Source organism: Abramis brama, assembly GCF_963993115.1.
Source record: "Abramis brama genome assembly, chromosome: 10".
Taxonomy (NCBI): Eukaryota; Metazoa; Chordata; class Actinopteri; order Cypriniformes; family Leuciscidae; genus Abramis; species Abramis brama.
Genome location: NC_139972.1, coordinates 43,890,103 through 43,906,974, shown reverse-complemented (window position 1 = coordinate 43,906,974; position 16,872 = coordinate 43,890,103). Strand labels below are relative to the sequence as shown.

Sequence of the window (16,872 nt, the reverse complement as noted above, 5' to 3'; positions counted from 1 at the left end):
TTCCAGGTTGCACTTTGCTTTTGTTTGAGCATGTGAGCAAACGCTCTATATTGAGTTGCCTTATTTTGATTTATTTGCTGATGTGTTCTTGTTACCGTATACGAGTGCCTGATAAAGTGAGCGAGTCTCTGCCGTATTCGAAACAGTTATTCCATATAAGATTGGATGGTTGCTCGATTGAAAGAGTGTGTGTTTGGTGACGGCTGCGTGAAAGAGTTTAATATAATTAAATTTTTTACATATTTTTGTTTCCATGATTCATTGAATGTGTCACGCTTGGATAATTTCAGAGTATAAATGCCTACAACACTTGAATTTTGAAATAAGGAAAGAGATCGGTAACACTGTTTTGATGGTCCGTTGTGAGCCTTCTGCTGACTGAGCAAGCTAGCGCAGCGACTACACGCCAGCTCATCCTGGACCAGTGCACTGACACACACTAGTGAGCGCTAGTGTACGCGCTACTACAGTCAGCAGAAGGAGTTACAGGGACCATCAGAATAGAGTGAAGCCTAGAGATCGTTGAAAGCTGACGTCTGCTTAACTGCAGCTGTTTTACTGATTTTAGCCTGTTTTTTACACTGGAGTGTGGTATTTTTGTGAACAAGAATTCAAATGTGGTTTAAATAAAAACTAAAAGGGAAAGTGTTTCAGCATCTCTTTTACCATGGGTTACAATAAGGAACATGCACAAACGCATGGATTCGCTTCAGAAAGCCTTTATTTACACAGTCTGGACCCCTTGGAGCACTTCATGATGCACTTTTTTGGGCTTCAGTCTGTTGGATGAAATCCACTGCCATTATATATATATATATTACATTATATATTACTGGGTTACTCAGTTACTGAGTTACGTTTTCACGCACAACCATTTCTAGGGTTTACAAAGAATGGTGTGAAAAGGGAAAAACATCCAGTATGCGGCAGTCCTGTGGGCGAACATGCCTTGTTGATGCTAGAGGTCAGAGGAGAATGGGCCGACTGATTCAAGCTGATAGAAGAGCAACTTTGACTGAAATAACCACTCGTTACAACCGAGGTATGCAGCAAAGCATTTGTGAAGCCACAACACACACAACCTTGAGGCGGATGGGCTACAACAGCAGAAGACCCCACCGGGTACCACTCATCTCCACTACAAATAGGAAAAAGAGGCTACAATTTGCACGAGCTCACCAAAATTGGACAGTTGAAGACTGGAAAAATGTTGCCTGGTCTGATGAGTCTCGATTTCTGTTGAGACATTCAGATGGTAGAGTCAGAATTTGGCGTAAACAGAATGAGAACATGGATCCATCATGCCTTGTTACCACTGTGCAGGCTGGTGGTGGTGGTGTAATGGTGTGGGGGATGTTTTCTTGGCACACTTTAGGCCCCTTAGTGCCAATTGGGCATCGTTTAAATGCCACGGCCTACCTGAGCATTGTTTCTGACCATGTCCATCCCTTTATGACCACCATGTACCCATCCTCTGATGGCTACTTCCAGCAGGATAATGCACCATGTCACAAAGCTCGAATCATTTCAAATTGGTTTCTTGAACATGACAATGAGTTCACTGTACTAAAATGGCCCCCACAGGCTACGTCTACATTAATCCGGATACATTTGAAAACGGCGTTTTCGTTTATAAACGCTCTCCGTCCACACTAGCGTTTTCAAGCGTTTTCGGACGTTTCAGTGTGAAACTTTTGAAAAACGCCTGAAAAACGCTAAATTCACCTTTACTGCGCATGTGTAAAACCCCACAAAAGCTCACTGATATGATTCAGATGGAAAAATAAATAATGAAGTTATCGCGCAATTCTTCTGACAGGATAATTTTATTTAGTAAAATATCTCACCATTCACTGATGCGTCCAGGTCGCACGCAGACACCATATGTTTGGTCTAAAACGCGACTGCTCTCATGTATTACCGCAGGACAGCAAATGTGAGTAAATTCTGTCATCTTTGCAGGACTGTGATATGAAGAGTGTGCAATGTAGAATATTTTTAGCAACTGTGTGAAAGTGAATAGCACATAACAGGCACAATACTGGTATAAACATGAATATCTATTGGTACAATATGCGTCACATGACTAAATTTACGTCATCGTTTTTAAATCCCTCCGGCTTCACAGTCCACACTACAACGCAAAAACGGCGTTTTCAAATGTATACGCTTTGGAGTGCGTTTTCAAAAAGCTTTGTTTTCCTTAATAAAAACGCCGTCTCAGTGTGGACGGAAGGCCAAAACGGAGAGAAAAAGATGCGTTTTCAAACGAAAACGTATTAGTGTGGACATGGCCACAGTCACCAGATCTCAACCCAATAGAGCATCTTTGGGATGTGGTGGAACGGGAGCTTCGTGCCCTGGATGTGCATCCCACAAATCTCCATCAACTGCAAGATGCTATCCTATCAATATGGGCCAACATTTCTAAAGAATGCTTTCAGCACCTTGTTGAATCAATGCCACGTAGAATTAAGGCAGTTCTGAAGGCGAAAGGGGTTCAAACACAGTATTAGTATGGTGTTCCTAATAATCCTTTAGGTGAGTGTATATAAATATATTATATAACTCCGATTGTATTCGTCTGCAAGAAGAATGTCATATATATATATATATATATATGTAGGACAGCTTGAGGGTGAGTAAAGCATGGGCCAATTTTCATTTTAAAGTGAACTACTCCTTTAAAACCTTGTGTCATTGATGTTGTCAGAATCTCAGTCCAACCAGCCGAACAAAGCTGGAAACACTGATACTCCAAGAGCAACATTATATTAAACATTATATTAAAATGTTTTAGGTGGAGAAGTTTCTCAGTTTTGGTTCAGAGTTAAAGAGATATGGAGTTTGTTTGGTTTTACATGTGAATCACAAAATATCCTCACTAATGAGGAAACATTAGGAAAATTATCATTAATATAATTACTGTGTGTCATGAGACCCATTTCTTTCCACAAGAACAAGAGTAAGACAAATATATTCCTGGGTCAGAAAACTAAATATAGCCTGACTAAAACCCCAACATCCATGCAGATATATCCAACATACTGTAAATATATGAATATTTCATTAATCAGTTTTTAATAGTGGTTAAATCAAAATATACCAAAATTACAATGAGTGACCTGCGCTTTATTATTTACATTCACTCATTTAGCAGATGATTTTATCCAGAGACTTATGGAGGAATACAGTCTTAAGGAGGCAATGATAGAAGAAATACAATACGAAACATTGTCCAGAAGCTAGAGATTAGAGAAGTGCAAGCTAGAACAAGGAGGAACAATAAGTTGTTTTTAAGTCACTTGCTTTATATGAGAAACTCATTCAGAGCTTTAACACAATCATCATTCACAAGCCGAAACCTGAGAAACAAATGATGATTTACATTTCTTTACATATAGGTGATATGATGTACATCCGCTTATGAACACAAGTAAAACATTAATTATGTGTGATCAGTATTGATGATGATGATGATGATGATGATTATAAGGCCAGAGATGAGAGTCACAGACAGACTCTGGATGATGTTCTTGTGCTTCAAGCGGCCCAAAACAGCATCTGTGTCAAAGCCTCCCCTCGACCCTCACTGAGGCTGATCTCATTAAAGTCTCTTTCAGACTATTTGCTGAACACACAGAGGACGCCTTCACACTTTACACTCTTTTACAGTAAAACTATCCGTCACATTTCCCCGCAGCTTTTCCCCGCGGCTGATGCTCGCCTTGGGTTTGATCTGAAAACAGAAACATTTCCTCTTCGCGTATTTTAGTCTCTAATGAAAGCCCAGAACCTCTGCTTGCTGTTCACTTTGTTTTGACCGCGACAAACTATTGTATCGCTCCAGTTTCGGCCCAAATGTACGAGAAGAAAACACACGAGTCCGCGGCTCGTGGACGCGCACAGACAGCGAGCGCTGGTCATTGATCGCCGAAACCGTGTGTGAAAGCCTGCGGATCATCATCCGATCAGAGAGAGAGATGGCAGAAATACTGCATTTATTAATCTTAGTTAATATTAATTTCAACATTTACTAATACTTGATTAAAATTAAAGGTTGTATTTGTTAACATTAGTTAATGCACTTTGATAAACATTAACATTAACATTAACAAGGATTAATAAATATGTATTGCTCGTTGTTAGATTGTGTTAGTTAATACATTAACTAATGCTAACTAACGAAACTTATTGTACAGTGTTACTATAAAACACTTTATATCTAAAACGAGTCAAAATAATCCAAAAGAAATTGATTACAGTTAAAAATGGCCAAAAAGGTTATGAGGGTATTTATTTATAATATATTTATTTATATACACAACAGAATTATGACAATACAAACAACAAAAGGCAGTGATTTAACTCCAATATTACACTAGGAACATAATTCTGTAGAGTATCAGACGGTTAATGTGCGCAGAATACAGTGTGTGTGAAAGGTGAAGCACTTTTGTTGGGAACAGCGAATAATATACATTTTTGTACTTTTACAATGTTGTACAAATATTAAATCAGTTTCATCTCTTCTGTCAGCGTAATTAGGGAGGTTGGGCTTCGGAGGGAAGTTCAGTGATTGGTTGAAATCTTCTCAGCCTCTCAGCCAATGGGCGACTGGCTCTCTCGGTTAAAGGCAGTGTGTGGAGGTGCTGCTCTTCATTCTGTTCTCTTCGACTGAAGGTTCTGGAAAGTCACTGTTAAAATGAGCGGCAGAGGCAAAACCGGCGGCAAAGCTCGAGCGAAGGCCAAGACTCGCTCGTCCAGGGCAGGGCTGCAGTTCCCCGTCGGCCGTGTCCACAGGCTCCTCCGCAAAGGCAACTACGCCGAGCGCGTCGGCGCCGGAGCTCCTGTGTATCTGGCGGCTGTGCTCGAGTATCTGACCGCGGAGATCCTGGAGTTGGCTGGAAACGCCGCTCGGGACAACAAGAAGACCCGCATCATCCCCCGGCACCTGCAGCTGGCGGTGCGCAACGACGAGGAGCTGAACAAGCTTCTGGGCGGAGTGACCATCGCTCAGGGCGGCGTGTTGCCCAACATCCAGGCCGTGCTGCTGCCCAAGAAGACCGAGAAGCCCGCCAAGGCCAAGTGAGGCTCCAGCCTGGCTCTCTGACCCCCAAAGGCTCTTTTAAGAGCCACTCACTTCATCTCAGAGAGAGCTCTTCTGTGTTCATGCTTATAGACGCCTCATGTTTTATCATAACATCTAAATTAAAAACATTAATTTTAAAATATTAGCCCTTTCACGCATAGTGGTCACTACAGTGGACAGCTATTAAAAAAGCATTTTCTTGAATTTGCACGTTTTAATGGCAAAGTTGCACATCAGCCTCTTCATTGGACCCTGGTGCATCATCCTATAAATTGCAATCAAGTGTCAAGCCTTTGTGTTTCGATTTTTTCCCCCTCCAAACCAAGATGACCAAGGGTCAGTCAGACATGCCAAGTTGCTCTGAAATATCCACCCATTCCTTCTATCCTATGAGACTCTTGTAGGTAAAAAAAATATTGCAGCATCAAGCAATATCTAATGAGTCATATCACAGTAAAAATTTCCAAGTTTTGATTTTAGATTGAGAGAAAACTCTGATTAATCACATGTCCACTGTAGTGGACGTCATGCATGCAATTGCTATATTTCAGCTACAATTCATAATTATAATATGAATATTGTTTTTGAAATTTAAAACTTAAAAACTTAATATGCATTGACTTTTTCTACTGTAAATAAATGTATTTGTATTATTAGAATGTAATTTTCATTGACATCGAAAAAAGTCATGTGATTACATAATGTATGACACTTGTAATGCGTTTCTTTACTCGTTACATCAAAAAGTAATCTGATTAGGTAATGCACATTACTTGTAGTTAATTATTTGTTAGATCAAAAAGTAATCTGATTAGGTAATGCATGTTACTTGTAACACATTACTTTACTTGTAACATCAAAAAAGTCATCTGAATGTGTTATGCATGTTACTTGTAATGCTTTACCCCCAACACTGATCATTTCAGATGAGATTGAAAAAACGTATCGCTAGATTTTCTCAGAGGAGGGCTATGATAGAAATGTGCATGTCCATCTTGAACATAATCAGAATAATCAGCTAATAAGGGTAAATCTCCATACTCTGGTGCACTGGAGGGAGCATCTGAGAAAATTCTGATGGAATCACGTCCTCATGTTCTGATATCAAAGATACGCGAAGTGCAACTTGTATGAAGTTGTATGAAGCCTTTGCAATATTTTGCATTTATATTTTTTGTATATATTTTTTTTAGTTTTCACATGATTTGATATAATTGTATTGATTAGTTTGTTAAATTCACATACTTTATGTGTTTGATTATTGTCTTATATTTAATATATTATATCTTAAGTTTAAACCAACCGCATGCTGTCCACTCAAGTGGACATCTGAAGATCTCTTTGAAAAATTTGTAAAAAAATAAAATAAAAATAAATTCTTGTTTTTCATGCCCTAAGAGCAATAAAAACACATAGGAAAAAAATCCTGACTGAGGTTATCATAATTCATGCATGAAAGGGTTAAATAAAGACCAGACAAACAAATAGTCTATTTTAAACTTCTGCCTCATAAAAATGTGCGAATTATCATATTTGATGGGTAGTTATTAAATTGTTATGAGGGACACTGGGAATTAAGGTGAGTATTTCAGAACAAATGAATCCAGCAGTGAGAATAAAGCCGTTACACTGATTATTGTTTTGTTTTCATTATATTTTTATTAAACATTACAGAGCTTTAAAGCAATACAGATAAACATGAAAGCAACGAAACAAATAAGAAAAGATACACAGACACAAATAAGTTGCCAGGGCAATGGGAGAAAAACAAAACAATTATCACAATATCTTGATGTATAAATATCACTATTATTATTAATAATAAATAAAAATAAGCTATTTCCCTAGGATTATTGAGAACTTTATAATTTGTGGACAGGAGCAATAGAAATATTCAGCATTGGATCTTGTCCAACCATCTTTGGCTGTGGATCCATTCAGAAAAATAAAATAAATATAAATATAAAATCTATTTAAAAACAAAACTAGGCTGAATTGCTCTCCTTCTTCCAGCATTTGCTCTGGCTCTAACACCGGCTTCTCCAGCTGTGGATCTGCAGCTCATCTCATGTAGTTTGTAGTTTGGGATATTCAGTGCTTATATCTGTCAATGGTTCCTTAAATGATATAGCAGATTCATCCTCTATTAATCTATTTTGCTATATTACATCCACATTTTCTGAAGAACTTCCCTAATTCATATTTTAAAAGCTCCCCGTTCCGTCCATAAGCTTTCTGTGATTCAGCCCTTTCCCAGTAAATGTGGATTAGCTCAATAATCTGTTGCTTGGCCTTTCCATATTTAAGGAGCGGTTTCATTTCCAGAGCGACGGTTTAGAGGCAGTAATTGCCATATTTTGCGACAAAATAACTGAAATATAAATGTCATTATGGTCAGTCCCTAATATTAGGCTGTTGCTAATATTATATGATTCATGTTTTACAAATCAACCAATAATCTATTCTGGATTGTCTTGAACGGTCTTTGTTACTCCAGGTGTGCTGTATTACATCCGGATACTTTTCTCTGCAGATGTCAACTATGTGTGTCAAATGTATCCATAAATGCTACAATATTTGAATTTGAGGAAGGAAATGTAGGAATGAATGAGGGAAGTAGTAACTGAACAAAAGCGTGTTGAGCGGGAAACCCTCCTCTTGTTTGAAAAGAGGAAACGCGCAGTCATTGGCTAGCAGTCATAGCACACGTCACATACTAGCCAATCACAAGCCTCTGCATCATCGCTGTGACACTATGAGCTCGCGACGGTCCAACGCTATAAAAGCAGGCGTGTAGCAGAAAGCAGCATTTATTCCCGCGCCAGCAGGAGCGAGAGAGAGAAGAAGCTGCAGCGATGGCAAGAACCAAGCAGACCGCTCGTAAATCCACCGGTGGCAAAGCCCCGAGGAAGCAGCTCGCGACTAAAGCAGCGCGGAAGAGCGCGCCCGCCACCGGCGGCGTCAAGAAGCCCCATCGGTACCGGCCCGGGACCGTGGCTCTGCGGGAGATCCGCCGCTATCAGAAGTCCACCGAGCTGCTGATCCGCAAACTGCCTTTCCAGCGGCTGGTGAGAGAAATCGCCCAGGACTTCAAGACGGACCTGCGCTTCCAGAGCTCCGCTGTCATGGCCCTGCAGGAGGCCAGCGAGGCTTATCTGGTGGGTCTGTTCGAGGACACCAACCTGTGCGCCATCCACGCCAAGAGAGTCACCATCATGCCCAAGGACATCCAGCTGGCGCGCCGCATCCGCGGAGAGCGCGCTTAAACCCGCCGCTGCTGTGCACGCGCGCCAAACCCAACGGCTCTTTTAAGAGCCACATCACTTCCTGTAAACGAGTCTTCTTTCCAGTGTAGCGCCGAGTATAAAGTAACCGGGTCGGACAGCAGTGCAGGGTTCGGTCTCGGTAATGCCAGATCTGAGCAGCTATGAGGGGGAAAGCCTTACACTGTTTCCTAAAATATACAAGAGTCATTCCACCGAATCAAAATTAACTCTAAAATACATTTTATTATTAAGCAGTGTCACTCACATTAAGCAAACTATACATTAAAACTGGTATATAGATAAATAACTACATAGAAAGCAAAACTAAACATTTGTTGCATGTCCCCACTCTATTTCTATCTATATATATATATACACAGTGGTGGTCAAAATTGATGGCACCCCTGATAAATATGATAAAAAATGGCTGTAAAAAATAAATCTGCATTGTCTATCCTTTTGACAAAAATCTAACCTTTCATTGAAGTAAAAGAATTGAAAGTGGGGGGGGGGAAATCACATTATGAAATAAATGTTTTTCTCCAAAACACGCTGGCCATAATTATTGGCACCCTGTTATTAAATACTTTTTTGCAATCTCCTTTTGCCAAGATAACAGATCTGAGTCTTCTCCTATAATGCCTGATGAGTTTGGAGAACACCTGACAAGAGATCAGAGACCATTCCTCCTTACAGTTCACCCCACTCATCAGGTCAGGGAACTGGGACGGTCATGGCAGAAGCTTCATTTTGTGCTCAGTCACCCATTTTTGTGTTGATTCTGATGGTTGTTTTGGACCGTTGTCCTGATGGAAGATCCAGCCACGGCCCATTATAAGATTTCTAGCAGAAGGCGCCGGTTTTGATTTTTTATCTGTTGGTATTTGCTAGAATCTAGTGTATCTGAACAAGATGTCCAGGACCTCCAGCAAATAAATAGGCCCACAACATATAAGATCCAGCAGTGTATTTAACCGAAGGCATGGGGGACTCTTCATCCCTGTGTGACCCAAACACATCTGCTGGGTTTGCTGCCAAAAAATCTCTTTTTTTAGTTTCATCTGACCACAGAATCCGGTCCCTTTTGAAGATCCAGTCGTGTCTGACCACTGAATATGCTGGAGTTTGGTCTTGGAGGAGCGAGGAGCATTTTTCTTGAAACCCTCCCAAACAACATGTGGTGATGTAGGGTTTGTTTGATTTAGTTTTTTAGGCTTTCTGACCCCAAGACTCACTAATCTCTGCAATTCTCCATCTGTGATCCTTGAAGAGTCTTTGGCCACTCAAACCATTCTCCTCACCGTCCATTAAGGCAATACAGACACACGTCCTCTTCCTGGCAGATTCGTAACATCTTTAGTTGATTATAACTTCTTAATTATTGCCCTGATGGTCAAAATGGGGATTTTCAATTCTTTAGATATTTTGTGAAGCTCAACAATCTTTTGCTGCACATCAGAACTGTATTATTTGGTTTTACTCTTGTGATGATTCAGGGAATTTGGCCTTTGTGTTTCCTCATATTTAAACTCCTGTGAAACAAGAAGTCATGGCTGGACAATTTCATGTTCCTAGTCACCCTGCTGTGCTAATAAAGGTAAATATTAATGGGAATATACTTCAGAGATATTTTTCTCATAAAAAATTCTAGGGGTGCCAACAATTATGGCCGACGTGTTTTGGAGAAAAACATTTATTTCATAATGTGATTTACCCCCCACTTTCATTTCTTTTACTTCAATGAAAGCTTTGATTTTTGCGAATTTTTTGAAGGAAAGATCAAAAGGATAAACAATGCAGATTTATTTTTTACAGCCATTTTTTATCATATTTATCAGGGGTGCCATCAATTTTGACCACGACTGTATACATATATGTATTGTATATACACTACCGGTCAAAAGTTTTAGATCGGTAAGATTTTTAATGTTTTTAAAAGAAGTCTCTTCTGCTCACCAAGGCTACATTTATTTGATTAAAAATACAAACAAACTCAGTAATATTGTGAAATATTATTACAATTTAAAACATCTGTTTTCTATGTGAATATACAGTAAAGTGTAATTTATTCCTGTGATCAAAGCTGAATTTTCAGCATCATTACTCCATCTCTTCAGTGTCACATGATCCTTCAGAAATCACTCTAATATGATGATTTGATTATCAAGAAACATTTATGATTATTATCAATGTTGAAAACAGTTTTTAAAATTTTTATTTCATGATGCTATGATGAAAAGAAAGTTCAAAAGAACAGCATTTATCTGAAATCTAAAGCTTTTGTAACATCAAAAGTTTGGGGTCAGTAAGAATTTTATCAATCAATACTTTTCTTCATCAAGGATGAGTTAAACTGATCAAAAGTTACAGTAAAGACATTTATAATGTAAGAAAATATTCTATTTTAAATAAATGCTGTTCTTTTGAACTTTCTATTCATCAAAGAATTCTGAAGAAAAAAAATTGTACACAACTGTTTTCAACATTGATAATAATGAATGTTTTTTGAGCATCAAATCCTCATATTAGAGTGATTTCTGAAGGATCATGTGACACTGAAGACTGGAGTAATGATGCTGAAAATTCAGCTTTGATCACAGGAATAAATTACAGTTTAAAATATATTAAAATAGAAAACAGTCATTTTAAATTGTCATAATATTTCACAATATTCCTGTTTTTTTATCAAATAAATGCAGCCTTGGTGAGCAGAAGAGACTTCTTTTAAAAACACAAAAATCTTACCGATCTAAAACTTTTGACCAGTAGTGATATATATATATATATATATATATATATATATATATATAATTTATTTTCTTCTTTTGGCAGTGTTGTATCACTCTATATCCCAGGGCCGCGGGAAGTGGGGCTGCAGCACCCCATGCTTTCACAGAATTGTAAATGCAACGCATATGTTTGTTCATTAAAATGTATTAATTTTTAGCATTTAGTCATTTATTTGTAATAAACACTTTAAGTGGGCTATTTAAAAATTGTTATTTATATGTTAAACTATCTTTTTAAAAACATAAGCGCAGAGTGTTATGTAGCCTAATATTGTGTCGAAAGAATTTGTCCGCAGCTGCTCAAAAAAAAAAAAAAAAAAAAACCCAGTCAAAACCCCCACTGTCAGTGTTTTTAAGGAACAGGCAAATATGTAAAATATAGCAGGAGACATTTTAATTGTTTACTAATAAAACAGTTATTTTTATGTCAGTGTCAGCTAGACAGATGAAGTTGACGACTCGCGATCTTCGCAGCGCCATCAGAGAGAAATGCACATTTCATACGAATTGCATAAGCAGCACAGTCTGTTTTCTTTCGTTTTGAATTGTTCTGCTTAAAAGTAGACATTTCAAGCTATCTATATGTCTCAGGTCTGTGAGGCAATAGGCTACCTTATAGGCCTACGCTGAGTTTCGGTTCATTTATGAGACGAGCTCCAGCTTCGCCAGCGCCTCCGTGTCCTGATTATCTATTTTCTATTAGCCTATTTACTTCTTATTTATTAAATCCAGACAATTGGTTGATGAAACATCGATTAAAATTAAGATACAATTAATACAAAACGAAATTAAATTTAAAGACAGGCTTTGTGCTTTCAGTCTCTGTGAAAGTTTTAAAACATTCTTTTAGTGCCGCTTTAGAGCGCTCATGTCTGTAGTGGAGAACTGTCTGTAACTTTTTTTTTGTGAAACAAATTTAAAAAAAAGAAAGAAAAAAGCCACTTAGTCCAGTGCGACTTAGGCTATATATAGGTTTTTTCCTTCCTCGTGGCGCATTTTTTGACCGATATGCGACTCTGGAGCGACTTAACATAGGCTACGGTAAGTTATTTATTCTTTTTGTGCAAATGTCCCATGAAGTCTCATCCTTTAAGGATTAATTTATGTCCCGTTGACCGGTCCATAATTGCATTACAAATAAAAGCAGAATCAATAAAGTCAAAAATGTGATGTGCAGTCAGGTGGTTTGAGTGTGTGCGCGTTTTTTGACGAGTTTTATGGTCTTGATATTGTTTCTTATTCAAAAGTTGTGACGTCCACCACCACAGTCCACCACAAAGAGACTTAAACGCTTTATCTGTGTCTTATATTGCAGAAGAAAGAGAGAACTCTCACTAGCAGGAGCAGAAACACTCACGGTCATCGCAAGGGAAGGGGCCAAACTAGTTTCATTTGATTTCTAAAAAAAATAAAGGAATGGCCCACAACTGCCAATTTCTGTTTTATATATGATCAGAGTTTATATGGATCCGACAGCCGGTGATGAACATGATGAATGATGAGCGCCTGTTATTCAGCAGATTATAGAGCGCTTTAACCACATTCATCACTTCAACTAAACCAGTAAATGCCTGAACATGTGAGAGTGCATCGGAACTGGATTTCAGATATTCCCCATATGTAGGGTTTACCAGGACACACACACACACACACACACACACACACACGCGCGCGCGCGCATAAACAGAATAATATAACAGATGCCACTATTCTTAATTTTAATCAATATTGTGATATGATGTCTTGTGTCCCTATTTGTTTACTTTGCTGTGCTTGTAGAACATCACTGTTCATTATCAACCAGTACTACTGTAAATTACATGATCTGAAACATTATTAATACTTCATATAAAACAAAGGAGAGGCTCCATCAGATCGGGGTGGCGGTTACATTCCACGTGACCATGTGACGCTGCGCTGGTTTCTCTCAGGTCCTGTTAGCGAGTATAAAAGGCCTCCCTGCAACGCTCGCATCTATTCTTCGTCATCGTTTGAATATCGCATCAATCCTGTAAAGCGTCATGTCTGGAAGAGGCAAAGGCGGGAAAGGGCTCGGGAAAGGAGGCGCGAAGCGGCACCGTAAAGTTCTGCGCGATAACATCCAGGGAATCACCAAACCCGCCATTCGGCGTCTGGCGCGCCGCGGCGGCGTCAAGCGCATCTCTGGGCTGATCTACGAGGAGACCCGCGGAGTGTTGAAGGTGTTCCTGGAGAACGTGATCCGCGATGCCGTCACCTACACCGAGCACGCCAAGAGGAAGACCGTCACCGCCATGGATGTCGTGTACGCGCTGAAGCGGCAGGGGCGCACCTTGTACGGCTTCGGGGGATAAACGCCTGAAACACGAGAAACCGACGAACCCAACGGTTCTTTTCAGAGCCACACACTCCCGCGCTTAAAGAGCCACACTCCCGCGCTTAAAGATGATTTAGCAATGGCAGGCCATACAAGTCATCATAAAAGACTTTGTGTTCTATCACTGAAGTTAATAAAAATGATACACTAATGTATTGATACTAACAGTATATTTCCATTTTCTCTACAGTTAATATCACAAATATTATAATAAAACAATGTTTATCCACTTACTGATGCTAAAATGTTTTACAAAATGGACAAAGACAATTAGATCAGAAATGGTACCAAAGTATGCAGAAATGAAAATGCTGAAAATAAAACTAGATTATTATTTTTAACTCAATTGGGCTTTTATTTGCTACTATTTATAAACTATTTGCTACTGGTTTAAACAGTGGACTGAATCAATGAAGTTATGAGGAAAATCTGTTTTTAAAGGTCTGACTGTTATTGCTCTCTTTCCTCCAAAACTCCTTCATTGTGGTTTTAATTACACGATTGTGCAGAATGTGTGTCTAGAACCGCTTATTTTTTCAAAATATCACTAAAATCTATGAATAAATTAAAAGTGCGGGAAATGAAACAAAGGAAACGGTGTCGTTCAAATATGGGGCGGTGGGCGGGGCTATTATTTAAGCGCCTGTGATTGGCCCTCGTTCCGCTTTGAGTTGTCCAACGAAACACGAGTTTATGGGTTCGGCCAATGACAACAGGCAATCCGAAGGTTTGAGTGTCTCCTTGTAAATTAGCATAGTGCCGCGGATAAAAGCCTCAGAGTCGCTCCTGAGTTCACACTGACTCGTCAGCTCTGAGATCATTCCTCATCATGCCTGAACCAGCCAAGTCCGCGCCTAAGAAGGGCTCCAAGAAGGCCGTCGCTAAGACCGCCGGGAAGGGCGGAAAGAAGCGCAGAAAGTCCAGGAAGGAGAGCTACGCCATCTACGTCTACAAAGTGCTGAAGCAGGTTCACCCTGACACCGGCATCTCCTCTAAGGCGATGGGCATCATGAACTCTTTCGTCAACGACATCTTCGAGCGCATCGCCGGTGAGGCGTCTCGTCTCGCTCACTACAACAAGCGCTCCACCATCACGTCGAGAGAGATCCAGACCGCCGTGCGTCTGCTGCTGCCCGGAGAGCTGGCCAAGCACGCCGTGTCTGAGGGCACCAAGGCCGTCACCAAGTACACCAGCTCCAAGTAGAGCCGAGGAGGCGCTCACACACACAAAGGCTCTTTTAAGAGCCACACACACACTCCTGGAAAAGAGCTGATTATGCTAGATGAAGAAGCTATGGTATTTGTAAATACTAAAATAAACTAAAAACGCTCAATTGTAGTGACCGTCACATACGATTGCGGAACTTTTGGGTTTCATCATGTGTTCATCACACACACACGCGCGCGCGCGCCTTACATGTAACGGTCGCTTTCTCCAACTGCGTTTATGGTGTTCGTGAGAGAAGCGTTCTCTGTCAGATAAAATGGCGGATCTACAAAGAGCCTTTGGGTTATGACAAGACTCGCGTTAATCTGTTTATTTGGGTTTGTCGGCACTGATGAGAAGCGCTGTTCTAAATTTCCAGAGAAAAGTAAATGAAACCAGAAAAATAATATTGCAGCTTCCTGAGATTCTCTGAGAGTTTGATGCATTAACTTCTCATAATCAGGTGTGGTTTACTTCCATTATACAACTGGTTATTAAACAGACAATAATAATTAATTTGTGCAGAAATATAAACATAGACTATGTATATCATTAAAGTTTAATTTCTACCTGCCTAGATTACTGAACTGAAAACAAATAGAAATATGAATATGCTCTGTATTTGTTCAATATTTATTAAATATTTTACTGAGGACACTGATGTCTGTTTTCTAATCCAATCATTAGAACTGCTTTAGATTAGCAGAATATTGTACAGTAATTGCTCATATGTGCCATTGTGTCATAACTTTCATTTCAATTTAATGAAATTACTCTCATTTCAGTGAAAAACCTCCCTGGCCTTTTCCCAGTAAATACATTTCTATGCTTTTCATCATGTTTGGTGCATTTAAAAGACACTTTCTGAAGTGTGTAAATATATGTGGCTCATTCCTTCAGTTGAAAAAACAATACTGCATATTTTAGCTGCATAAAATGTTAATTAATTTTCATGCCACATGGTTTTCCATCAATAGACCATGTTAACTAACAAACAAATAGATTATAATGATTAGTACTTAATGATAACACTATTTAAAACAGACTTTGATTATCAGTTTCCCTTGTCCTCAGTCATGTTTCCTCAGCTTCACTTTAAAATAAAGGTTGCATAGGCTATATAATATACAACATATAAATCAGATCTTGAGTGTTTGGCTGTGGAGGTTTGGAGCGGTCACAATTCTTTGTGATAAATTATTATAACCCCTGTCATCCTTTGGTATTGTCATATCTTGATGAGATAATGGAGAAGGTAAGATGTCCTGTTGGAGATTTTAATGCACATCATCCAATATAGTGGAGTGATCACAGGGAGACAAAGGGTGTTACAGTAGAAGAACGCTTTGAAAAGCACGAGTTGGTGTTAAATGCTGGCCGATTGAACTGGTGCCTTTCTGCCGGAGTACTGGAGAGGTTTTTGAAGTTGTGTTAAAATATCTTTAAATATGTGTGCTTACTCTCAAACCGCATTGTCCACAGATGAATGAGAGGACCGAATCTAAGAATCAGGTCTGGATAGTGGAGAGAGAAGTGGTGTTTTGGTTTGACAGGGGTATCTGGGAAAATATCCACTTCCATCTGAAGATACGAGAACCTCGAGATAGGCTTCCCGATTGGTGTGAATCTTGGGTGCACAAACAAGCTCTACAATTTCCCTGAGCTTTACAAATACAAAGCAAGACTGTTCGACACAATCCCCTCAAAATAAATCAAATTTAACACCATCTATAACACTCTGACCCAGTGACAACCTTCTCACGCTGTTCTGATAGGCTTCTTGAGTCTTCAGAGGACCAATTATTGTAGGCTCCCTTTCAAAGTCGTCTCTATGTCATACAGTACCGAGAGAAGTTCTTCCTTTTGCTGAAGCTTTCAGTAAATCCTCCCACAAAATGGGATCACAAGTTGTCACCTACAATTGCTATGACAGCCCCTTGCAGTTTCTCACCATCATCCAAAATAATTCCAGATTCCTCAATATCCCTTAAATCATTCACAAGGCCAGATAATGCCAAGTCTTGGCCAAAAACAACTGTTCCCTGCAAAGCATCACTAACTGCATCGGATCTATAGAGGACCTATTATATGGCAGAATGTCAGCCAAGGTAAGGTATGCAGACAGAAGTTTATGATCCAAGGGGATTTGCAACCTCTAATGC

General features: G+C 39.4%; 4 protein-coding genes across 4 annotated transcripts; all 4 read left to right on the top strand.

The window, feature by feature from the left end:
* Positions 1–4,689: 4,689 nt before the first annotated feature.
* Positions 4,690–5,191, top strand: LOC311091214 (histone H2A). The gene has a single exon (XM_084127035.1). It carries the CDS (start codon positions 4,706–4,708, stop codon positions 5,090–5,092), a length of 387 nt encoding a protein of 128 aa, XP_083983161.1. The 5' UTR covers positions 4,690–4,705; the 3' UTR covers positions 5,093–5,191.
* Positions 5,192–7,946: 2,755 nt separating this feature from the next.
* Positions 7,947–8,777, top strand: LOC311090932 (histone H3.2). The gene has a single exon (XM_084126567.1). The coding sequence runs from the start codon at positions 7,948–7,950 to the stop codon at positions 8,356–8,358; it is 411 nt and encodes a 136-aa protein (XP_083982693.1). The 5' UTR covers position 7,947; the 3' UTR covers positions 8,359–8,777.
* Positions 8,778–13,118: 4,341 nt separating this feature from the next.
* Positions 13,119–13,916, top strand: LOC311090155 (histone H4). Its single transcript, XM_084125298.1, has one exon. The coding sequence runs from the start codon at positions 13,169–13,171 to the stop codon at positions 13,478–13,480; it is 312 nt and encodes a 103-aa protein (XP_083981424.1). The 5' UTR covers positions 13,119–13,168; the 3' UTR covers positions 13,481–13,916.
* Positions 13,917–14,246: 330 nt separating this feature from the next.
* On the top strand, positions 14,247–15,378 carry LOC311091073 (histone H2B-like). Its single transcript, XM_084126813.1, has one exon. The coding sequence runs from the start codon at positions 14,333–14,335 to the stop codon at positions 14,705–14,707; it is 375 nt and encodes a 124-aa protein (XP_083982939.1). The 5' UTR covers positions 14,247–14,332; the 3' UTR covers positions 14,708–15,378.
* Positions 15,379–16,872: the final 1,494 nt, after the last annotated feature.

Excerpts from the sequence above, each read along its gene's own strand:
- LOC311090932 (XM_084126567.1), top strand. The coding sequence starts at position 7,948 with ATGGCAAGAACCAAGCAGACCGCTCGTAAATCCACCGGTGGCAAAGCC.
- LOC311091073 (XM_084126813.1), top strand. The coding sequence starts at position 14,333 with ATGCCTGAACCAGCCAAGTCCGCGCCTAAGAAGGGCTCCAAGAAGGCC.
- LOC311090155 (XM_084125298.1), top strand. The coding sequence starts at position 13,169 with ATGTCTGGAAGAGGCAAAGGCGGGAAAGGGCTCGGGAAAGGAGGCGCG.
- LOC311091214 (XM_084127035.1), top strand. The coding sequence starts at position 4,706 with ATGAGCGGCAGAGGCAAAACCGGCGGCAAAGCTCGAGCGAAGGCCAAG.